The following is a 26,039-nucleotide window of genomic DNA, read 5'->3' as shown; positions in this document are numbered from 1 at the left end:
GGCATTCACAGTGAGGTGGCGGCAGATGGGTGATCTCCAACTCTGGTGTCCCGCTCCAGTTCACTGCTCTTCCTGAGACCGCACCCTACTGAATGCAGCTCGACCTGCTAAATTCCTTCAGCAGGTGGTTTGTTGCTCCAGATTCCAGTATCTGCAGTTTCCTACTGATTCTCCCATGACTCTCTTACACAAGGGCAATTCTATAGTGGCCAACCAACCAGCATAACTTTGGGATCAGAAGGATACCAGAGACTCTGTGGGAGTCCCAAGCATTCAGAGGAAGAGTGTGCAACACCATCCCATTACAATAGGAATCCATGGTTGAACATGTGTTGCTGGAGTCTTTAGTGAGCATCATTAGCTCATCTGTAACTCCCCTTTTCTCCAGGTTCCAATTCATCTCTACAAACAAATTTGTTTGATCTGCTGTCGAGATAACATTTTGTCAAACTCTGTATTAAAATCATGAAAGAATAGATCTGGTGAACACACAGTCTTTTGCCCAGAGGAGGGGATTCAGTAACCAGAGGTCTTAGGTTTAGTTGAGGGGAAAGAGATCTAATGGGAACTTGAGTGGTAACGTTTTACATAGAAGGTGGTGGGTGTATGGAATGGGATGGCAGAGGTAGTTGAGGCAGGTACAATTGTTACATGTTAGAAATTTTTTTGACGGATTCATGGGTACAATAGCTTTTGAGTATATATGGGCCAATAGCAGGCAGGTGTGGCTCTTATAGGTGGGACATTTTGGTCAGCATTGATTAGATGGGCTGATGGACCTGTTTCCATTGCTATATTAAATTTTAAAATGTAGATAAACTGTATGGTAACAGGCCATTTCCACGAGTCCATGCTGCCCAATTTCCACCCAATTAACCTACACCGCGGTACGTTTCAAATGGTGGAAGGAAACTGAATGGTGGGAAAAACCTATGAATACATGGGGAGAATATACTAACTCCTTACAGACAGCATGGGATTTGAACCCATCTCCCAATCACTGGTGCTGTAAAGACATTGCTTTAACTGCTATACCAACTGTGCCGCTATGATCTAGTTGAACCAATGACTCCTTGTTCCCATTTCTTTATAACTTGGACAAGCTCTATTACCCCATACAAGCTTATTGGTCTTTGGGAAAAAAAAAGTAGTTCCAACTCTTCAAATCTCTTTCTTTAGCTCTAACCCTCATTGTTGATAGCATAATATTGACAGTTAGGTCAGAGGCCTAATTGGTTGATAACTTCAGGAATTGTTAAGGACTCCTAGAGTCCAAATCAAGAGACAGAGATCATCAGAATATTTTAAGAAAAAGTCTTCATATTAAACAATATGGATTTTTCCCAAAAGATTTTATATTTCAGAACCACAGTAGGGCTGCAGTTATTGGTTAATGTGGGGTAAAATGTGCAAAGTGAGTCACAGTGTCAGCCACATAAGGCGAATGACAGAGGAACTACAGTTGTATACCAGGCTGCCTATATTGGACTACCGCAGAAGTACAGAGAGAAGATAGAGATTTTGTTAAAATTAGAAACACTGAGAAAGATTTATGCAATACCCTAATGGAAAGATTGATTGCTATGTTTTAGGCAGTGATCGATTCCTTTATTGTCATATAATAAATGCACAAAATTTGGTAAATTTTGCCTGCCATAAAGGCACACAGAAGAGTTGCCACTAGCTCAGAACCTCCAACAATAAGAAAAACAAGAGAGCCCTTTAAGAGACACCAAGTGGCTGTGAATTTGCTTCCTGCAGTTTCTGTAGCTGCACTGTCTCCTGTCCATTCCAGTGGTGAACCCAAGCTCCCAGTTTTGAACCCCCAATATGATCAGGAAGATGTCAACACCCAAGGCCCTTAGTAAGCTCTGTTTGCCATTGACACAATCATGGATCCCAGTCCCCATATCTGGTTTCCACAAGCTGGTCTCCAACAACCTACAGTCTGGTTTGAGACCTTCAGCCACTGAGCCTTCACTTGCTGTTGCCTCCTTCATCTCCCAGGCTTCTCCTTGATAGAGGGTTACCCGTGCCCTGTGCCAATCCTCTAATCCCCCAGTGTTTGTGGCCCCCAAAATCTGGGCTGCCATCTTGGGCAAAGAATTTCATGGTTTTGAAACATTAATTTAAGAAACTCTGCCTATCTCTTCTATGGGCATTAAACACCTAAACGGGACCAGGCAGTACGACTAGATGGAGAAGTGCTGTCTGTTCCCCCACTCTTCCCAGGTGCTGCCATTACAGTAGCTCCAGCAGCACCGACATTTTTCTAAATAAAAATGATGTACTGGTTGGAGTTTCTTGTCAATTTCACTCTTAATTGGTGGGTCCCACTGAAATGTCAGTATTGTCTGAATTCTGGGATTTCCTGCTCTTGGCTCCTTCTGCTTATTCTTTGAAGAAGAGCTCAGGCCTGAAACATTGGAAATATGTTTTTGTCAACTCCTATGGACGCTGAAAGACCAGCTGAGTTCCTCCAGCATTTCGGTGTGTTTTTACTACAATCAGTGTCTGCAGATTTTCATGTTTCATCTCTTCAAGGGATACCATCCCTGAAGAAGTTCTCCTCTCTTCAAAGGGAGTTCTATGAGAGATTCTCACTCTTCCCCATTTGCACTCCTTGCTACTCTCAAGCTCTATGACGCTGTTCTCACCCAGACTCGCTTCCACAGCCAGGTGTCTTTCCTAGCTACTTGTGTCCACCGCCATCTGGTGCCACGTGGGATCTCAGTGTTGAATTGACTCCTGCTCACTTCACTTCTCCCATTGTATCCTACAGACTATCCTCAGCTCAATGCACAGGTACAAGCAGACCCTCACTCTCTCGCTGTCACAGCTCCATACCTTACTCTCCACAATTTGCCACGGACCTCTCTGACACTTCATCCGCCGCCGGATCCATGGATTCAATAGCTGATTCTATGCACACCTGGCATTAATCAAGGATTGGAAGTTCACGTCTCTAGAGATTGCTGCCTCAGTGACTTCCCATGCGGGTCTCCGTTGTGGCCCCAGTGACCTACAGGACTGAGACTGACATGAACTTTCACCCTGAACTCGGCGACCAACAAGGCCAAGCTTCAGATGCGGGTATCCACTTTCTCTCCACCCTCTGATTTTCCCAACCCTTCCTTCCCTCCCTTAGTCCTTATCCTCCAACTTCTAATTTACCTTATCCCCATCCCTGACACCCTCCACCCCATTGAATCTTCCTCCAACCCCTGATCAGTCTTCATCATCCATTCCAACCTTTCCCTCTCAGAGACTGAATGCTCTGTCCTCAGTAGAGACCTCACCTTCATCGCCCTTCACCCACACCTTAACAAATCCACGCACACCATGAACTCTTCTTTCATCAGCTGTCTCCATGCCTAACATCCACAACCATGATTCTCCACACCCCCTCCCCCCCCACTACAGATCCCTTCTCCCACTTTAAAGCTTATTCCTCTTCCTGGACACTTCATTCCGGTCTCTTGCTGCTCTAGATCTTTGAATTTCCAACTGCTGTTGTGACATCAGCCATATTGATTTCACTACTCCCCTTATTCATTCCAATCTCACTCCCTCAAAGTGCTTGGCCCTCCATTCTCTCCACACCAATCCGAACCTCACCATCAAACCCGCAGTCAAGGATGGGGCTGTTGTGGTCTGGTGCACTATCTGGTTGAAGCCAGGTGACCACTCTCAAGACACCTCCTCTTTCTTACCCCTCCAAAACTCATTAAACCACTGTATCACGCCCCATCTCTGAACTCATCACATCAGGTCACCTCCCTGGCACAGCCTCTAACCTTATTGCTGCCCAAGCTCAAACTATCCGTTTCTACCTCTTTTCCAAGATCCACAAACCCAATTGTCCCAAAGACCCATCATGTCCGCCTGCTCCTGATCCACCGAATTGGTCTCCACTGACACCCTGGTTCAGTCCCTCTTCTCCTCCATCTGGCACCTTTACATCCTTTTGTAATGGGGAGGGGGGGGGGGGGGGGAACCTTTTGGCCTCCCCATTTGGCGCCGGACACTTTGGCGCTAACAGTTAGGCGAATTTCACCCCCATTTACTCAGTAATTAGACTGAAGAGAGGAGGCCTGTCATGCGGGACCCTGCACTCGGGACAGCAGCTGCTGCGCTCTGCGTCAAGCTGACGGATACGGCACGACGGGAACCTGACCAGCGCTTGGTGGCGAGGAAGCAGCAGTGGCGGACGGTGGGAGGGAGCCGGTCGTCAAGCCCTTTCGAGGTCGTGGAGGACCCCGGTCTCCCCTGACAGGGTCCGAGTCCTCCGCCCCTCATGATCCCTGCTCACCCTCTGCTCCCCAACCTGCTCCCAGTCCCTCTCCACCCGCTTCCCCCGTCCCCTCATTTTCGACCCGGCGCCCGAGTGGCCAACAGCAAACTATCCGAAGGGCGAGAAGAGTCTTGTTTTTTCCCGCCAAGGTGTCCAGTGCCCAAACTGTGGAAGTCAAGATGTCCAATTTCACTTGTAACGCCATTGATTCGCCACAGCTGACAAATGATCAAAGCTCCACGCACTCGGCTTTGCGTTTAAAGCCGCTTCGGTCGCGCACACGCACGGCGGCGGGGGGCGGACGGGCTGGGAGCGACCGCATGCCCCGGGCTCCACGGGACGAGGTGGGACGTCACGATGAGTTTGGTGTCGATCGAGGTGAGGATTCAGCTGTCCATATTAAAGTTCCTCACTGGGGGGGGGGGCACGACGGTTCGTGATCCCACCCTGTGCGCCTGCTCCACGGCCGCGACAACACCATGAGATCAACTTTCTTTTATTGGTCACTGGACACCACAACTCCCCAGACACCACCCAGCTAAACTCCTCTGACCTTCTCATTGGCTCACAGCCACGTGGGTGATCCTGACCCTCTCATTCTCCTCCTCCTGCATCTGAAGATTCATCACCCTCATACAGACACCACCAGGAGAGCCTCCCCACCCCCCACTTCGGCCACAGAACCATGGAAGGAGGCGACTGATTGGAACTGTCCCGCTCCGGAATGGTCCAGAGGGCTGACAGTTCGGTCCGACCTCGTAGGATCGTGCAAGACAGGTCCAACTGGCAAGGGGGCGGACTGGTCCTCTGATTCTGACTCCGACCTAGAACGTGGACCATCGATATACACTGGCTTCAACCTGTTGATAGAAATAGTGTCAGCTTTTCCATTCCTGTGGATCACAAAAGTCTTCGGGTAGCGTCATGACACCTTAAAAGGAGCATTTAAAATAGGCTGAAATGGTTTGCGAACAGCATCATGCTGGTGACGCCTGCCGCATAAGAGTAGATTGGAGTCATCTCGTGTTTTCCATAAGGTGATCAACATGACTAGCCGGATCATAAAGTGTTGTGCTTGGACTCAGATTCATAAACTCGCCTGGCAAAGTTAACATAGTGCCATATACTAGCTCTACTGCTGATCATCCAAGATCTGCCTCAACAGCAGTACACACTCCAAGGTTCACTCCACAGACGCATAACCACCTGCTGTTAATTATACCTGTTGTTGGCCTGCAGATGGCAAGCCATAGTGCGAATATGGATAGTGTCCAGAAGGTCAGTGAGAGCTTGGAATAATGCTGACTTGAACTGAGCCCCTCAAATCTGTTGTAATGGTAAATGGAACACTGAAAGATGGAATCCAACAATCTATGAAAGGTCTAGCAAGCATCTCCACAGAGATATCAGTGACAGGAATGGCCTTCTGCCACCTGGTAGTCCGATCTTCACACATGAGCAGATAATTATGGTGGAAATGGCCCTACCAAGTCTTGGTGCACATGCTGTAAATGGGAATTCAGAACAACAAAAAACCCCAGCTTGGATTTCACAAGTCTGGAGACTTCAGAGTGTTGACACAGCAAGGAGATCCTTGCCCATAATCCAACATCCCGTTTAACATGAGGCCAGGTAAAACTTTCTGTCATGATGCTCTTGAACATAATGGGATAAATATCGAACAACCCTGTTTCCAAAAATCGCCTTCAACAGGGTCTGTTCCATCTAGCCTGCGTCACCTCCTCAACTTGTGTGATGGCTACCTAGCTCCGAGGCTGCCATCAGCTGGTAATTGGGAAATATGAGTCTCACTAGATGTCTGAGTACACCACAGAATAGCCATCTTAAGTCTGTCCTATGGGAGATTACCATCTGGATCCACTAAGACATCCTCCACTTCACAGGCAATCTGCTCTAGAAGACTCTCCATTAAATCATTATTTGTCTTCTGACTCGTCACACTGAAGGGAGAGAAACAAGCTTCGAGGATCATGAGCCATGCTGGTGAATTTTTAATAGGGGGGGGGAGAGAAGCTTTATTTTGACCTCCCTAACTGCTCCTGTCAGGGGTTTATCCTCATTACTTTCCATTTTTAATTAAATGGTACTGTGAATTCACATGGTCACCACTTGTAACAGCATTAATTTACCACAGCTTACAAACAAATAAAGAATAGACCCACTCGTTTCTTTCCGCACACCATGAAGTCGTGACTTCAGATCCAAATTTCATAACAATAAATCCTGATTCTGATCTCACAAGGAAAAATTCTCAACAGACAGCTTCTACAAATCCACCTTGATTATCCCTCCATCTTTAATTATTCCTTAGACAGAACATTGCATTCTTCAACTCCCCAAACACCACCCAGCTAAACTCCTCTGACCTTCTCATTGTCTTACAGCCACATGGGTGATCCTGACCCTCTCACTCTCCTCCTCCTATATCTGAGGTTTATCACCCATATACTGACACGACCGCGACACCCTCTCTCACCTCAACAATTCCCAGTACCTTGAATTCAACACCTCATGTTTACCATGAACATCCAAAACCTATGCACCTCCATCTCTCATACTGAAGGCTTCAAAGCTCTTTGTTTCTTTCTGGTCAATAGACCCAACCAGTCCCCGTCCAACACTACTCTCATCTGGCTACTAGAACGTCATCACCCTTGATAATTTCTTTGACCTAACCCACTTTTTCCAGCTCATTGACATCATCCACTTTGTGGCCAACTTCCACCTCAACCTCAAATTCACTTGATCTATCTACTTTCCTTGTTCTCCCTGTCTCCATCTTCTCCTTGAGAAGAAAACCAAACAATGCCTACTAGAATCCCTGAAAAGGCTGAGGACCCTGTGATGTCGGTTTCTGAGGATGGCATCAGTCATCCTTCAAGAGGGATCAGGCCCTGATGGCGTACCTGGCAGGGTACTGAAAATCTGTGCCAATCAACTACCGGAGTGTTCACAGACATTTTCAACCTCTCCTTGAGACAGTCAGAGTTTTCCACCAGCTTCAAAAGGGCATCAATCATCCCGATACCCAAAAAGAATAGTATGGGCTGCCTCAACAACTACCACCCAGTAACACTCATTTCTACTGTGATGAAATGCTCTGAGAAACTATCAGTGGTGGTCTAGAAGTTACAAACTCTAGGCCTTTGTACCCAACCCTGCAACTGGATCCTTGACTTTCTCATTGGAAGACCACAGTCAGTATGAATTGGAAACAACATCTCCTCTTCACTGATCATCAACACAGGCACTCCCCAAGGATGTGTGCTTAGCCCACTTCTCTATTCATTATACACCTACGACTGTGTGGCCAGGAACATTTCCAATGCCATCTACAAGTTTGTCGAAGACACCACAGTTGTCAGCAGAATCACAAATGGTAATGAGGAGGGAGGGAGGTAGATCAGCTCGTTGAATAGTGTAATGACAGCAACCTTGTGCTTAACATCAGCAAAACCAAGGAGATGATTGTGGGCTCCAGGAGGAAGTCAGGGGAACACTGCCTAGTCCTCATTGAGGGCTCAATAGTGGAGAGGGTCAAGAACTTCAAAATTCGTGGGTGTCAACATCTCCAAGGATCTGTCCTGGAGCCTCCACGATGATGCAATCACAAAGAAGGCTCACCAGCAGCTATACTTTGTGAGGTGTCTGAAGCGGTTCATTATGTCTCTGAAGACTCTCATAAACTTCCACAGGTGTACTGTGGAGAACATTCTGGCTGGTTACATCATTGCCTGGTATGGAGGCACCAACTCTCAAAACAAGAATAAACTCCAGAGGATTGTTAACTCGACCTGTGACATCATTTCATCAAGGACATCTACATGAAATGGTGTTTAAAAAGGCAGCCTCTATCCTCAAGGATATGAGGATTTGCCCTCTTCTCTCTGCTACCATCGGGGAGAAGGTTCAGGAGCCTAAAGACGAGCCCTCAGCAGCACAAGGACAGCTTCTTCCCTGCTGTCATCAGATTCCTGAATAATCAATGAACCAAAAACACTGCCTTACTCTTCGTGCATTATTTCCTCTTGTTATTTTATATAGTAATGTTGTAAGATGGTCATAATATGTATGTTGAGGCTAAGATGCTGCCAAAAAACACCACATTTCACGACAATAAATCCTGATTCTGATCTCATGAGGAAAATCTCTCGATAGACAGCTTCTACAAATCCACCAATTCTCACACCTACCTTGACTATCCCTCTTCCCACCCTGTCCCCTGTAAGGATTCCATTCCATTCTCTCAATTTCTCCATCCCTGTTGCATCTGCACTCAGGATGAAGACCTGCATGGCAGATTATCAGAGATGGCCTTCTTTAAACAATGTGGCTTTCCCTTTACCACCATCAACTCAGCCCTCACCTGCATATCCTCCATTACCACAAATCTGCCCTTGCTCCCTCTGTCCCCACGCACAACAAGGGCAGGATTCCTCTTTTCCTCACCTACCATCCCAACTGCCTCTGCATCCAACACATCTTCCTCTGCCATTTCCTCCACCTACATGATCCCACCACTAGACATATTCCCCTCCTCTCCCCTCTCTGCCTTCCGTAGGGATTGCTCCTTCCCTACCAATTGTCCCCTTGGGACCTACCCCTGTGTCCACAGGAAGTGACCCCACTTGCACCCAATCTTCCTCCCTCACTACCATTCGGGGCCCCAAGTAGTCCTTCCAAGTGAAGCAACATTTCACTTGTGAATCTGCAAGGGTCATCTACTGCATCCGGTGCTCCCATTGTGGTCTCCTCTAAATTGGAGAGGCTAGGCGCAGGCTTTGTTGAACACCTTGGCACTGTTGGCCGCAATAGCATGGATCTCTCAGTGGCCATCCATTTCATTTCCCCATTCTACTTCCTTACTGACATGGTCTGATGCACTACCAGTCTGAGACCACACGCAAATTGGAGGTACAAGACCTCATCTTCTGTCTGGGCACCCTTCAACCTGATGACATTAACATCAACTTCTCTGGCTTTCATTAAATTCCCCCCCCCACCCCCCCCACCACTTCTTCCCCCATCACCTTGTTCAAGCTCTGTCTCTCCCTTTTCCCTGTTTCCTTTGGCACAGACAGAATGAATAAGGGAGTGTTTTTGGTTCATTGATTATTCTCACCTCTGCACTTATCGTATCCGATTAATACTTTTTGTTGGTCTGGATTCCTTCCCCAGCCAGCATTGCCTGAATTCTGAGATTTTCTGCTCTTGGCTCATTCTACTTATTCCTTGAAGAAGGGTTCGGGCCTGAAACATTGCTTAAAGACTTTCATGTTTCACCCCAATGAAATTAAACACAGAGGATGATTACATTGTGTCACAAATCTTTCAAACCTTAATTCTCCAAAACACAGCTCCCCACTGCAACAGAGAATTTAGCATATTGCCCTTTCATTCTTTTCATGTTTTACACAAATAGCTTAAGTCTTATCACGTTTAGGGACAGAATGTTTTTCTTGTGTGAATTTCCTAAATGATACACCCACAGTGAGAATATCAAACCAGGAGTAACCCTCTTGAGTCAGTTGGGTCCTTCTGAAACTCATTGTAACCTTAGATTCAATGAAAGCAGAACAGTTGGATTAATAATCCAGTTAATATATTTTATAAGAATGGCAATCTACTGTAAGATTCAATGAAAGCAGAACAGTTGGATTAATAATCCAGTTAATATATTTTATAAGAATGGCAATCTACTGTGAAGGTAATACTGTCAGTTATGAAATAATGTTCAAGAAGAAAGGGTGGTGAAATGGGCAGTGTACAGAGGACTAACAAGCATAGAACCATGGAGCACTACACCACCGAAACAGGCCTCACAGCCCATCTAGTCCATGCTGAACTATTATTCTGCCTTGTCCAATTGATCTGCACTGGGACCATAGTCTCTCATACCTCTCCCATGCATGTACCTGTCCAATTTTTTCTTATATGTCAAAATTGAGCCTGCATTCACCACTTTTGCTGGCAGCTCATTCCACATTCTCACCACTCTCTGTGTGATGTTCTCTTTAATGTTCCCTTTAAATATTTCACCTTTCACCCTTGATTCACATCCTATAGGTCTTGTCTCAACAGAAAATGTTGAAACACTCCATGTCATGCACCATCTGCAGAACAGTACATTTCAGTGTAAATACTTCATCAGGGCTGAGAGCAATTGAAAAATTGGCTTTTCCCAGTCCTGTTGAGAGATCTTCAACATGAAACATTGACTATTTCTCTCTCCACAGATGGAGCCTGAATGCTCCAGCATCTTCTGCTTTCAGTTCAGACATCCAACATTTGCAAGCAATGAGATGCTGGAGGAACTTAGTGGGTCAGGCAGCATCCATTGATAGATATGGCCTCTCAATGTTATGAATTGGGACCTCTTATCTCAATAACCTGAAAGATTGATTGACCAGTTCTCCCCATGGTGCTACCTGACCTGCTGAGTTCCTCCAGCTTGCTTTTGCTCAAGATTCCAGCATCTGCAGATTTTGACTTCCACTTTTCAAACATCTGCAGTTGTTTTTATTTTAGTTTCAGTGTATAGAGGAATTTGACATTATTAGAAACAATATCAGTGACACTTGGGTAGCTTGTAGAATTCAGCATATCCTGCTACATCTGCTCTCTGAAAGAGATAACATCATTCTTGTGCCCAAGCTATTTTCAATATACCCTGTTCAAAAAATATGACCATTTCATTTTACGAACTGTTATGCATTTTGAATTCACCTCAATTTATCTGTATCCTCTCAAACCAACATGTGAAAAAGATACCACAATCTCTCGCTTTGCTTTCCTGGTGATGACTTTGATTGTTGAGGTTCTGATCACTAATTCACATCATAGAAATATTTTCCATCTTTATTTCCTAGAAACTTCTCATAAAAATGAATACATGAAAAATCTCGGGTATTCATTTGTGGCAGAAATGACCTCTACTTCAATCCAAAAAAACATGAAGCTTATTCAGTCAGTTTCACTTTTGTAATTTGTCGGAGTAATGCTGCACCTAATGGCTGAAAGATTATTAAGATAAGAACTCAGGCATTTCTGGGAATACAGGTAAATTGAGAAAAGATGACATTAATTATCCAAAAACACACAGGAGACTGCAGATGCTGGAATCCAAAGCCAAACACAATCTGCTAGAGGAACTCAGCAGGTCGAACACCATCAGTGGGAGAAAATGAATGGCCAACATTTCAAGACAAAACCCAGTCCTGATGTAGAGCTCAAGCCCTAAATGTCGAACATCCTTTATCTCCCACTGATGTTGCTTGACCCACTGAATTCCTCCAGCAGAGAATGTTTAGCTACATTTATTACCCAGATTTTGGGTCCAAGAAGATTCTAGTGGTAGCCCTTCCTCCTGAACCGCTGTACTCTTTATGCCAGTTTGATATTAACTGATCAACAACAAGAAATTTACTTCAGCCAGAGGATGGTAAATCTGTGGAATTCATTGCCATAGACGGCTGTGGAGGCCAAGTCATTTGTTTAAAGCCGAGGTTAATGGGTTCTTGATTAGTAAAGACCTAAATGGGGAGAAGGCAGGAGAATGGCGCTGAGAACAAAGTACATCAGCCATGATCCTAATGACAGAGCAAACTCGATGGGCTGAATGGGCTAACTCTGCTCCTACATCTTATGATCTAAATAGTGATACATGTCCAAGACAGAAGGAAGTGTGTGATGGAGTGGGTGGTGTTGTATACCATGATTGTTCTTGTATTTCTGGATGATGCCAGCCACAGGGATATTAGTCACCTTTGGTGGGTTGCCGCAGTATATATCACATCCATAATGCATCAGTTTATGGTGTGGGTGGTGGCTGAGTTCAATGCTAGGATGAGGTGGATAGGTCCACTCAATTGAATTTCTTGTAGTTCTACCTTTGGAGAAGAATGGTGGTGACTTCAGCATGCTCACCCCTGAGAACCCAACCTGACCCCTGCTGCTCAAATGGCTGCTCCAGATTGTTTTTGGTTGATGCTAGCCACCTTCAGTCCCACAAAAGCCCTCTCTTCTTCTTCTACCAACTTGACAAGACTACAATCATGCCCTCAAAATCTGGGAGGGTGACAGATCATTGTCTGGTCCTTATGTAGCGTGATGTCATATGAATCTTGGTGTGTTGTCCTGGTGCTGCTGGTGTGCTGGGCTTCAGTTTTCAGAGAAATTGTTGATGTAACTACACATGGCACTAGTCACACTATGGAGAGAGCCTCAGGTTGAGTTGGCTAAAGATCCTTCCCTGGCGAACACCCTTTGCGAAATCCCAGCGATTTCAGACATAGGCCAACTTTGCTCAGATTCCCACTGTCCTCAGCATTTCTAAGACACTTCAGGAAATAAAAGGAAGGCTTATATTTAAAGAGAGTCTTGATAATGTCAGAGTATCTTGAGCTAAAGACGTACATTTGAAGTGTATTCTCTGTAATAATATGGGAAGTGTGTGCATAGCGAGTTCTCACTAACGGCAATCTGATAACTATTAGGTTATATGAGTTTTTATAATTCAGAATGAATATTTGTCAGGGCACTCTTTTTCACTGATCTTATTTGACATTGTGCCATGGAAACCTTTGTATTCCACTAAGGAAGCAGATAGACATGGATTTAAGCTTTGTGCCCATATCATTGCAATGCCTTCTGCGTACTACATTGATGTTTGCCCAGACCTTTGTTTAACAGCCTTTGGGGTGGCATTAGAATCTCCAAAAATGGGGGAAATATATTAACTGATGGACTATTCTACTTTGTACCAGCTGCCATTGAATCCTCTCCTTACCTTGTCCCTTGAGCCTGCATTCACCACTTTTGCTGGCAGCTCATTCCACATTCTCACCACTCTCTGTGTGATGTTCTCTTTAATGTTCCCTTTAAATATCTCACCTTTCACCCTTAATTCACATCCTATAGGTCTTGTCTCAACAGAAAATGTTCGAACACTCCATGTCATGCACTTTTACTTATCCCTTGCTGGGAACAATATTTCCAACAATGTCTAAACCAATGGTTCTCAACCTGTTTCTTTCCATTCACATACCATTTTAAGTAATCCCTATCCCATAGGTACTCTGTGATCAGTAAGGGTTTGCTTAAGGTGGTATGTGGGTGGAAAGGGATGGTTGAGAATCACTGTTCTAGACCCAATTGTTACTGTAATATTTTGCTTGAGAAAAATTGTCGTTGGCCCATGAAACCATGCACATAATGAGTCAATTAGGTACAATTAAAATAGTGGTTTTCAATCTTTTTCTTTCCACCCACATACCACCTTAATCAATCCCTTATTGATCACAGAGCACCTATGGCATAGGGAAAAAGGTTGAGAACCACTGGTCTAAACCTTTTTGATAAGGTGCATCTAAAATACTGCTCACCAAATGAAGAGTGCGAACAAGTTTTATTGATAAGGGGACTCAGCCTGAAACATTGATTGGCCATCTCCCTAAGGATGCTGCCTTACCCACTAAGTTTCTCTAGCAGCTCATTGTTTGCTCAAGATTCCAGCATCCGCAGTCTGTGTTTCTTGAGATTCAGATTTCAGATTTATTGTCAGAGTGCAAACATGACATCACATACAACTCTGAGATTCTTTTGCTTGCAGGTGAGGCAGAATTATTGCCACCCAAGTGAAGCAGTTGGCATATGGAAAGTGACACAATAATTTTTAAATTTCCACAAAATATGTGACAGTAATTCCTTTTTCCACTGTCTATTTTTCCTCACTCCTGCCAAATATAAATTTTCCAGCAACTGGGTTCTGAGGCACAACTAATAAGGATGTTTGATCAATGATTGCACCTGCATTGTTTTTGGTTGTGATTACTTGAAATGTGGAAATGGCTTTTGAATGAAAAGCAAAATGTTGAATACATTTAGTTATTGATTCAAAGGTTCATGTGATGTAAGGATTCACTATGCAATGTACTGTTGATAACTGACTGGCGACGAAATAATTTTAGTGGGATAAGAATGGATTAAGCCTCTGAAACAGAAAGTTAACTGACCATTATGAGAATGGTTCTGGCAGTCTTACATTCTTACCATGGGGAAAAGTAAGGAAACCAAAACCAAAGTTTCCTGGATGAAGAAAAAGTTAGAGAGAAAGGTGTAGCAGAAAAAGAAGCACATGGCAGAAACATTGTTGATTACTCAGAGGAGAGTTTGGATGGAAAGTGGGAAAGGAAAATTGAACAGCAAATGGCAGTAGATTGACAGCTAGTAGAAAAGGACACAGAGAAGTCTTCTATGTGCATTTAGATACCAAATAGGCTGCAAGAAAAGGTGTGCAGCACCAAGACCTTGCCTTGTACAGGGAGAGAGGGTGGAGATCAAGTGAGAGTGAACAGCATAAGTGGTGCTGGCATCAGATGAGAGAGGGCAGGACAGACATTCTCTTTGTTCTTTCTATTCTTTGCAACTTAAATCATGTTAGATTTCTATTTTTTTTCCAATGATGATGTCATAGACCCAAAATATTAATTTTGTTTCCTTCGCTATAGATACAGCTTGATCAGCATTCTCTGTTTATACTTTTCATTGGAGTTGAAGCTTCATATGCCACATGGGAAATTGGAGTCCAAGTTTGTGGTCAGCAAGATCCCATGCGCAAATTATCCATTGTTGGTTGAGGGATTATTACATGTCCAAGGCATAAAGAAATGCACCCTTCAGCTCCAAGCTTGACAGAATCAAGCAATCCTGGAATCTTCTCACCAAAACAAAATAAACCCTATTGTGGTCCATGAGGGGGTTTGATCTTGCTATACCCATCCCTCACTAATTGTGCATGTGTTTGTTGTAGGTGGTCTCTGGTATATAAAGGAATGTTTAAGGTATTCTGTGACTGAGAAAAAATTCAGAGCCACTGATGTAATTGGATGCAAAGATATGTCTTGTTCATTGTGGTTAACCCCACATAAAAGGGGGAGGGGGTGGTTAACACTACTGAACCATGACTGCATCTTCAAGTCTAGCTGCAACAGTGTCATTGCTTGCAGTAGTTGGTCTCATCCACAACAATGATGAGTCGTGCTACGGAGAAGAGATGGAAAATCTTGTTAAATGATGCAAGTGTAACAACCTGAGTTTCAACGTGGACAAGATAAGGAGATGATTGTGGACTTCAGGAGGACCAGGAACAAGCACCCTCCACTACACATCAACAACTCTGTAGATGAGAGAATGTGGAACACCAAGTTCCCTGGAGTTAACTTAATTCGTGACCTATCATGGATACTCAACATCTCTTCACTTGTTAGGAAGGGGCAAACAGCAACTGCACTTCCTGAGAAGACTGATGCAGGCAAGGCTACTGTCTACCATTACGTCAACCTTCTATAGGAATTCTATCAAGAGCATCCTGTCCGGCTGCATCACATTGTGGTACGGTTGCTACAGAGAAATTATTCGGAGGTCAAGCCACAGGACCAGAGGAGTGGTAGAGAAGATCACTGGAGTTTCCTTCCCCCTCCATCGAAGTGATCTACTGTGATCATTGCCTGAAGAGGGCACACAAAATCATTGAGGCTCCCTTCTACCCTGCACACAGCATCTTTCAGTTGCTCCCATCGGGGAGGAGATACAGGAGTATCAGAGCCGGCACCACCAGGCTGAGGAACAGTTTCTTCCCATGGGCACTGAGAATGCTGAGCGACCAAAGGAACTGCTCGCACTAACTATCCAAAATTCTCATTTGTACAAAACAATAATTATTTATTAATTTGTATAGATATAATACTTGTCCTGTATATGTATTATTTGTCTCTATGTGTGTTATGTCTAGCTGTGTGCTGCCTGCAAGCAGGTGATGATACACGTGACTTAAGTTGACTGGAAAAATGATAAAGCTCATGCTTTTCTTGATCCCATCAAGTGGAGATCTCATTTTGGAAATTTCAGTGGAAAACCATAGAGGAGCCAGAGTTTAAACAAAAAAGAGCTGCAGATATTGGGAATCTGAATGCTGGAAATATTGCAAAAATCAGGTAGTGTCCGTGGGAAGGGAAATAAAGTCACATTTCAGGCATCAGGTTTGAACCATTGCTAAGCAATGACAATGGGTAAGGGTCCCCATTGGGAAGACTACACTGGTAAATCACCTCTCAGGTGTAATGCTGATATTACACTTATGCTGTAGTTGAAATCTTCTCAGTGAATTCTGCAGTTTGGAAACAGGCCCTTTGGCCCAACCATTACTTTGTGTTTCTATCTTCCAACTAATCTTAATGTGCTGCCTTGTTTTCCAGAGAAAGTATGTCCGAACTGTAACTCTGGTTTGGAGCTGGTTCCATGTCGAGGTCACAGTGGGTATCCAGTGACCAATTTTTGGAGACTTGAAACCAAAGCCATATTTTTCCAGGTAAAAATATGTATCTTTAGATTTTCAAATGAACTAAAATATAAAATGCATTAATTAATCCTTTGCTAGGTTAAGTTACCATGATGTATCTTTGGTTGGCTCCCAGTATGATGGGGGCTCCCACATTGTCAGGAACACCCAATATGACTTGAGGCAATCTTCATCTTAGCTGCTGAAAGGATTCCAACATCTTGTGATGCTCAGGGAGATTTTTAAATATAGACATACTGCATGGTAACAGGCTTTTCCAGCTGATGAGCCCATACTTCCCAAATACCCCAATTAACCAACAACTACCATATGTTTGGAAGAGTAGGAGGAAACTGGAGCACCCAGAAGAAACCTACACAGACACAGAAACAATGTGCAAAGTTCAAAGCACTGGGAGAACATTCTAAGATGAGGAACAAAGAGCAGTTCTTCTGTTAATCTTGGGCATTTCAGGCATGATGGAGAAACAGTGAGAGGATCAACCTTGGGTGGGATCAACACTGTGGTTGGTGGGAGAGGATTACACTGGGGTGAGTCAGGGTGAGGAGAGGCAGGGTGAGGTTGCCGGTGAAGGCAACCTTGGGTTCAGAGTGGGAGTGGGAGCACTGGTATTGATGGTTACAGTGCAAGGATGAGAGTGGGAGAGAGCACTGTCAAACTGAGAGTATCTGGAAATCATTAAAACTAGGAGTTTGTGCACTAGATGGTCAAGTGGAGTGTAGGATACTGGAACCAGACAGGACAGTGAACTCCAGATGACCAGGAATGGAAGGGCATTAGAAAGTAATATTCCTGCACAAGCTTGTTTTATCCTGTTAAACCCTGCAGGTCACAGACTCTGTTGACTTTCTCTAAAATTCTTTGTCAAGTGCATTCTGGATCGTGGTTCTTGCAGCCACAGTGCAGGGAGGGGGCCATTGATCAAGTAGTTTGGGAGGGAGGTGAATATTGCAGCATATGATGGGTGAAGATGGCTTGGAGAAGTCAGGAGAGTAGCCACATATTTTGTATTATCCAGCCTCTGGCCTACTGTTGCATTTGTGCTAGTTCAACTACTGCTCATTGAAGCCCCATTGACGATGGTGAGCTCAGCCATGATAATCCAGTTTTGCATCAAGGATTCATAAGAGTCCTGGAGCCACTAACTTGGAACAGGTTATTCAGCCTGAATTGGCATTCTGATAAGCAAGTGATGACCAAATTGGTATTCTGATAAATCCATTTTCTTGCATTTGGCTCAAATATTTCTCATCCATAAATCTGTCTGAATGTCTTTTGAATGTCATAATTGAACTCTCTTCTGCAGTTCCTATTGGCATGGTTCCAGATATGGACCACCCTCTAAATGAAAAATGTTCCTCTCATCTCTCTCCTTAAACCTGTGCCCTCGCGTTCTAGAATTGTCTATCCTGGAGAAAAGACAGTGAATATTCACTTCATTTATGATCCTCCTGATCTCATAAACTTCTATAGGTTCCTCCCTCAGCCAGTCTATTTTCTCCCTCAAACTCAAGGTCTCCACCTTGGTGTTGGTAATCTACAGGATCAACCTCTGACATGAACTTTCACCCTGAACCCACTGGGCTCCACGTGGGGTGACCGCTTCAGCTCCTGTGACCTGCAGGATTAAGCCTCCAAGATGAACTTTCACCCTGAACTCGGTGACCTACAGGACCGAGCTTCAGATATAGGTTTCCACCTTGGCCCCTGTAACTGAGCCTCTTTTGTGAACTCCTACCCTTACTCCGGGAGTGCACGGGCCTCTCTTTCTTCTCTCTCTGACTTTCCTAACCCTCCCCACCCTCCTTTAGACCTTCTTACCATCCACCTCCTGATCCACCCCATCTTCTTCCCTTCTACGCCATTGAATCTGTCTCTAACTCCTGCCTGGTCTTCACCATTCCCTCCGACCCTACCCTCTCAGAAACTGAATGTTCTGCTCTCAGTAGAGGCCTCACCTTTGTGCCCCTCACCCACCCATTAACATCAGCTCTGTCTCCAGGTCTACTTCCACAATCACGATTCTCCACCCCCCTCTACTGAATCCTTCTCCCACTTTAAACCTTTCTCCTCCTCCTGAACACCTCATTCCAGTCTTCTACCTGCTCTGGACCTTTATATTTCCACCTGCTGCTGTAACATCAATCTTATTGATTTCACTACATCTCTCACTCATTCCAATCTCACTGCCTTGGAATCCCTGGCCCTCCACTCTCTCTGCACCAATCCGAATCTCACCATCAAACCTGCAGACAAGGATGGTGCTGTTGTGGTATGGCGCACTGACCTCTATCTGGTTGAGGTCAGGTGGCAACTCTCAAGGCACCTCCTCTTACTTACCCCTCCAACAGGACCCCACCAAAACTCATCCAACCACCGTATCATGCACCATCTCTGAACTCATCAATTCTGGTCACCTCCCTGGCACAGCTTCCAACTTTATTGTTTTCCAACCTCGTACCACCCATTTAAACCTCTTGCCCAAGATCCATAAACCTAATTTTCCCAGCAGACCCATTATGTTCACATGCTCCTGTCCCATCAAATTGGTCTCTGTTTATCGACTGTTTTGTCCCCCTTGTCCAGTTCCTCCCCATCTACATCCAGGACACTTCACCTGCACTCCATCACTTCAATAACTTCCAGTTCCCTGAACTCAAAATCCTCATGTTTACTATGTATATCCAGATCCTATACACCTCCATCACCCATACTGAAGCCAACTAGTCCCCTTCCACTACCACACTTCTCCAGCTGGCAGAACTTTTACTCCATTAGCTTTTTTAAATAAAGGGATTACGTTTGCCATTTTCCAATCCTCTGGCACCCCTGCAGCCAAAGAGGACTCAAAAATCATAGCTACTGCCCCAGCTATCTCTTCTCTCACTTCCCTCAGCAGCCGGAATACATCCGGCTCCAGCAACATCAATCTTGATATTTTTAAGAAGATCCAACACACCCACGCTCCACATTGTCCAACAAACAGGCCTGTTCAATTTCGACATCAATATGATCAAGGGCCTTTTCTCTTGTGAATACTTACACAAAGTATTCATTTAGGACATCCGCCTCCAGCCAGATGTTGCCTCCCTTATCCTTTAGTGGCCCCACTTCCATTCTTGTCATTCTTCTGTTCTTCACATACATATAGTACGCCTTGGGGTTCTCCTTAATTCTACACGCCAAGGTCTTCTCATACCTCTTTGAGCTCTCCTAAGTCTTTCTTAAGCTCCTTCCTAGATTCCATATATTTCTCTCCATAAACTGAGATAAAAGTTGTTGAAAAAGGAGTAGAATACATTTTCCCTTAGAAGATTTCCTCCAGTCACATCTATGCAATAAACTGTTGGTCATCCAAACATAGAGATATCTTCCCCTACAGTCAGTGGAGAGTTTTTTCTCTGGTTGCCATGACTTCCTGGTTAACAAGTGCTCCATCATGCAGCATTCAGTTGAATACTAATGATCACATCTTTTATCTCATCTCTGGAATTCAGCTCCTCTGTCCACGTTTGAACAAGAGTTGCACCCAAAGAACATTGGTGGTGTGCCTGGAGATGCTCTGAGACACAGCACTTCTCCACAGGGTCCTTCTGCCCAGTTGTGATGACAAAGGTCTGTTAGAAGAGCCAATGGTATTATGTTATTAAACCTTGCAACTATGAAGATGGCAACACTTGAGCTGGGCAGCATACCACAAGAGGTTGCAGATTCTGGGCAGCATCACATTGGTGCAGGGCATGAGAAATGGGGAGAACACCTGCCATTGAGAGGGAGAAACAGAGGAGACAATCCTGCAGGAATATGACCACACCAGTTAACCTATGAGGGGTTCAGTGGTTGAAGGACCCACACAAGCTGTGGGCTGATGCTAACTTGCAATCGAAGGACCCTGATAGGCTGCAGGCTGCTGGAGACTGGTCAATGGGAACAAGGTATTGGAGCCAGGATTTGGGAGGCACTGAGGACAATAAAGGGCTTCAGACTGACCTCTTCCCGATCACATCGGAGGTTTGGATCTGGAGCTCAGGTTGCCGATGATTTGGACTGGAGTATGGGCTGCTGCAGAGCATGCAGGAACACTGGAGGCAAATCTATATGGACTCTTTCTCTGAAGGGACTTGTTTGTTCCTCTTTCTCTTATTGTTATGGATGTTGGGCAATGCTCATGGGACTTTTGGTTTGCCTAACAGCAGACAAAAGTTGTAGTATATCATGTATATTACATATTTATGTATCATGTAACAGTAAAAGGAACTTTGAACCTAGCAGAGATTAATTTGGGAATCGATGAGGTTATTGTTGAATTATTGAAAGCAACATTGCCAACTCCCTCCCTCACTCTGCAAATGAACATAAGATGAACAGGATTTTAATTGGCAAGTTTAGATCTGTCCTTCCCTTTGACAATAGGACAACTAATTTCTCACTTCTTTCACAAATGATTCTGCTGCTCAAGGATTAGCAAGAATGCTTATTTCTGGTTCTGAGGTCTCCCAGAGATATGAATTAGAAGGTACAGTGTACCAGCTGAAGTGACACATATAAATAACTATCACATCTCCTAGAATCCTGAGAGATTTAATTGTTTTTCATTTTTTAAATTCAGAGATACAGGCTCTTCCAGTCTACAAGCTTGTACTGCCCATAAAGACCAATGTGACCAATTAACTGACTAGCCCCTTAGGTTTTTGGGATGTGGGATGAAATCGGCAGACCCAGAAGAAATCCATCAGGCACAGAGAGAACATACAAACTCTTTACAGATAGTGGTGGATTCAAACCTGAACTACTGGTGCTGTAAAGACAACTGGCAAACTGAAATCCGCCATGGCCGTCAACACCACTGTAGGAAAGGCAAAGATGGATTGGTGAATGGCTACTGCTGGAAAAATGCACAAAGGATTCCATCTTTCCACTTCCCTTCTGATGACTCAATTACTTCAATATGCAGGATTCCAGTTACTCATGTAGCCCACAGATATAACTACAGTAATTCATAAGATTCTTGATTTTGTCAAAGCCTCAGTTTCTCACAGCCCTTTTTGAAGTGGTAGATGCCTGCTGATTAGGGATTATTCTTCACCATCTTTGCTTACCCCTAGAGAACCAAATCCCAGAACTCATCGCTATTGTATTTTTTTACCAAATCTTGCTGGTTCTAATCAGAACCTCTGGGATTCAGTTATTGATGCAATTATATCCTGTATGTCCACAAAACACTGGAATCCAGGCCTTGCTGAGGGACTTGAAGAGTTTGGTGGACTTCCCCTCTCAAAGCTACACCAGATGAGAGCTGGTGGTCTCCAAGACCCTGATGATGTTGGTAGGGGGGGTGGGGGTAGGGCCAAGGCTGAGGAAGTCCCTTTTTTCATTACTTTGCTTTATTCTAATTACTATTATTTTGTTTTCGAGTTAAACAGGAACATCTGCAGACACTGATTGTAGTGTAATATAGAAAGATGCCTGAGAAACTTAGCAGGGCACATAACATCCATAGGAACCAAAGATACCTTGATGAAAGGCTCAGGCCCAAAATGTTGGTTGTATATTTTTCCTTCCTGTGCATGCTGCATGTTGACTTTCTCTGGCACTTTTGTGTATTACACTATTATTATTTCTGTGACTTTGTGTTTTATTCATTTATAATAGTATTGATTTTTTTAAGCTTAAATTTTTAAACTAGACATTTATGAACACAAGACTGTTTTGATGGACAACAAAGCTCCGCCCTCAGCATTGCTTTCTACCAGGAGCTAGGAGTTATGTGGAGGTGGTGGCTGTAGATTACTCCATCCCAACCTTACCTATGGTATCCAGTGAGATCATCCCTCAATGTCTGATCCAGATGGTGCATGGACCTGGGGAATGTAAAGGGTAGTTTCTCCTAATAGCTCAAACCCTCCAGATCTGGAATGTTGAATGTGTTGGGGATCAGAGGAAGGGGTAGGGGAGGGAAGAAACCAGTGTAACTCAATCTGGTCTACAATGAGCTCTCCGACCTGAGCACACGGCCCCTTGGCAATAGAGTTGAACCATTCAAGCTCCTACTTGACTGCCATAGGTCAGGAACTTCATTGTGGGACTTAGCTCCCCGTGGCTCAACCTTCTGACAACCCCAATTGCAAGCCTGTTGATTTCAACCCCACCGAATCTTCGAAGTGATGTTGCCAAAATAGACAATTTTGTGCTTTAGTCAGACTTCTAACAGAAGTTGAACCTGAACAAAACATAATTTTGCCACGAATTCCCCAAAAATTGCAGATGGCAGATTTCTAATGTTGGAAACTCTGAGTTGACTCCTGAGATGGTAGAGACAAATTAGCATTTCAAATTAACAGATTGGGAGGATCCAAAGATGATTCTGATAAATTACCTGTGCCTGACCTGTCAACGTATGAATTCTTCTGCAGGTATGGACTTTTATTTCCATGAAATTTTCCCAGAAAGCAGGTAGAAAATTAAAAAAATCATCAAAAGCTGATTAGTGTCACTGGCTTGATGTTCTGCTAAAAATCCCACAATAAGCAACTGGAAAGGTAGAGAGAAGATGCAGAGGAGACTGCAGATGCTCAAATTGAAGCCAGGCACAATCTGCTGGAGCAGCTCAACAGGTCAACCAGCATCTGTGTGAGAAAAAGAATGGTCACAAACATTTCTTCAGCTCAAAATATCAACCATTCCTTATCCCCCACAGAAGTTGCTCGACCTACTGAGTTCCTCAAGCAGAGAGTTTTTCTTTCCAGGCACTTACCACCTAGAATATTTAATCCATATGAAAATATTTACCACACACACCTCCCAGATGATGTTTATTAATCACATTGATTGGATGCTGACAGAAAGACCTTTATTGATATACTGAGTGTGAATCTATGATGAAGGGACAGTTTAATAACATATAATGATATAAGCATTTGTGAACGGATCATATATTTTTAATTAGTTGTGTGTTTTTGGTTTATGTGCTATGGGTCAGGCAGTGTAAGGTTTGCATTATGCATTAAATATACAGGCCAAAGGAGTCCATGACCATCCAAGACCGGAGAGTAAATCAGAAACAGAAGCAAGAAGAAGTGCAGTGAAAAGACGACTGTCCTCCCCACACTTTGCACTCAAAAAGAGGCACATGGAATCAGAGGTAGGAAAACAGTCCAATAGACCTGGTCACAGTGGGATAGATATGCTGTTAACTGTCCATTGGTTGCAATGATAAGCATTAGCACTGCAGCCTAATACTCTGCTAATCGTCTTTGTCAGTTGAACCTCTTGGTTCACCCATGTTATGTGTTTTACAGTAATATTACCAACACCTTATCCACTGCCCCAAAGGTCACTCTTCAGGTCTCTCTTCCCTCAATCTAATCCCACTTACAAGTTCAGGAAGATGAATTTACTGTCACCTTGCTTCAACTCTGCCAGTAATGAATGTCTGTGCTGAGCCAGTAGGCAAAGATACAAGCAGACAACCCCCAGTTCCATCTCATTCTACTGCTTTCATCTCTTCCCCTTCTTACCTTCCACCCTCCCAGTGGTTTCTTCCTCTACCTGTCTGTCCCCTTCTCCCACCTTCTGTCCAAATCCCTACCATTCTTGGCATATTCTACCCTTTTATATAGTTGATCTTTCCATTTCCCACTTTAGAAACAGTGACTAAACATTTTGCCCCATGGATGCTGCCTGACCCACTGAATTATTCCTATAGCTTATTGTTTGCTTTTGGCAAACCTAAAACTCCTTTTTTCACGATAACAATGTCCAAATGCAGTCATTTTGTTTTGTAACTCTTCGGGGAAAACTACTCTGTATCCTTAATTTGTGGACAACCTGTAATTGAAAGGATTTATTTTCTCATTCAAGCTAGTTTCTCAATCAATCCAGCTACTCAAAGAAGGTATTTTATAGCTACCTCAAATCCTACTGTTTAAGGACAATCTTCAGCTGCCTTAGGGTGAATATAGAATCATAAAGCAGGGAAACAGGCTCTTTGACCCAACCTGTCCATGTTGACTAAGGCACCAATTGCAATTGGTCCATATCTCTCTAAACCTTGTCAGACTGTAACTACCTAATGACTAAAGTTCTATAATGTCATCTCCTCAGCCTCCTTCACTCCAGGGAAATCATCCAAGTTTATCTAGTTTCTCCTAATAACTCAAACCCTCCAGATCTGGAGGGTTATGAATCTTTTTCTGCCCTCTCTTAATCACATTCTTCCTGTAGAATGGAGACCAAAACTGAACATGGTTATCCAAATACATCTCACCCACATCTTGCACAGCTGTGAAGAAGTGTTTAGTCAAAGAAATAAAGAAGTAGACTGTATTCTAAATGGGGAGAAGATTCAAAAAGAGGAGGTGCAAAGTGCTTGGGGATCATAGTGCAGGATTCCCTCAAGGCTAACTTGCAGATTGAGTCATTAATAAGGAAGACAAATACAATGTTAGCATTCATTTTTGAGAGGACTAGAATTTAAAAGCAAAGATGTAATACTAAGGCATTGTCAGACCACATTTGGAGTATTGTGAGCAGTTTTAGGCCCACATTGAAGGAAGGATGTGCTGGGATAGGAGAGGGTCCAGTGGAGGTTTACAAGAATGATCTTTTGTATGAGAGGATTAACACATGTGAAACATTTGATGGATGTAGAGAAGATGTTTCCAGTAGTGGGGAAGTTGAGGACCAGAGGACACAGCCTCAGGATAAAAGGATATCCCCTTAGAGCAGAGATGAGGAGAAATTTCTTCAGCCAGAGGATGTTGAAATTCATTTCCGTAGATGGCTATGGAGGCCAAGCCACTGGGTATATATAAATGGAGGTTCACAGGTTCTTGATTAGTGAAGGTGTAAAAGGTTCTGGAATGAAGGCAAGAGAATGGGACTGAAAGGGAGAATGCATCAACCATGGTTTCGGTGATGGAGCTGACTCGATGGAGCCAAATGGCTTAAATCTGCTCCTGTCACTTATATTCTTATGGTCTATCTTGACATTTGTAGTCAGTGACCAATGAAGGCAAGCATGCCATGTGCCTTCTTCACCACCCTATCAAATTGAGTTGCCATTTTCAGGAAACGTATGTACTTGTACCCCCAGGCCTCTTTGTTCCATAACACACTCTAGAACCGTGCCATTCACTCTGTCCTGGTTTAACTTTGCACTTTTGAGTTAAGGATCAAGCATTATTCTGCCCTCTTTCCTGGTGGTTTTAGATCCTGCTGTAACTTCAGACAACCTTTACTGTCCACTATACAATTATGGTGTGATCTCTAAACTTACTAATCATTGGAATATGACATTTTATTGTCATATAAATAAGTACAATGTAAAAATGCTCTGAAATTCTTTCTTTCTTCAGTCACACAGGT

At 43.9% G+C, this 26,039-nt stretch overlaps 1 protein-coding gene across 5 annotated transcripts in view; it reads left to right on the top strand.

Annotated features, from left to right (window-relative positions):
- gcm2 (glial cells missing transcription factor 2) overlaps positions 1 to 26,039 on the top strand; it is a 57,607-nt gene that overhangs the window by 10,449 nt on the left and 21,119 nt on the right. For all 5 annotated transcript variants that reach the window (XM_069913353.1, XM_069913357.1, XM_069913354.1 and 2 more), the window contains 2 exons: positions 16,570 to 16,682; positions 23,689 to 23,814. In XM_069913353.1, coding sequence (XP_069769454.1) covers positions 16,570 to 16,682; positions 23,689 to 23,814 — 239 coding nt within the window. The remainder of the gene's footprint in view (positions 1 to 16,569; positions 16,683 to 23,688; positions 23,815 to 26,039) is intronic.

Source organism: Narcine bancroftii, chromosome 1 (assembly GCF_036971445.1).
Source record: "Narcine bancroftii isolate sNarBan1 chromosome 1, sNarBan1.hap1, whole genome shotgun sequence".
Lineage (NCBI taxonomy): Eukaryota > Metazoa > Chordata > Chondrichthyes > Torpediniformes > Narcinidae > Narcine > Narcine bancroftii.
This window is presented reverse-complemented; position numbering and strand designations above follow the sequence as displayed.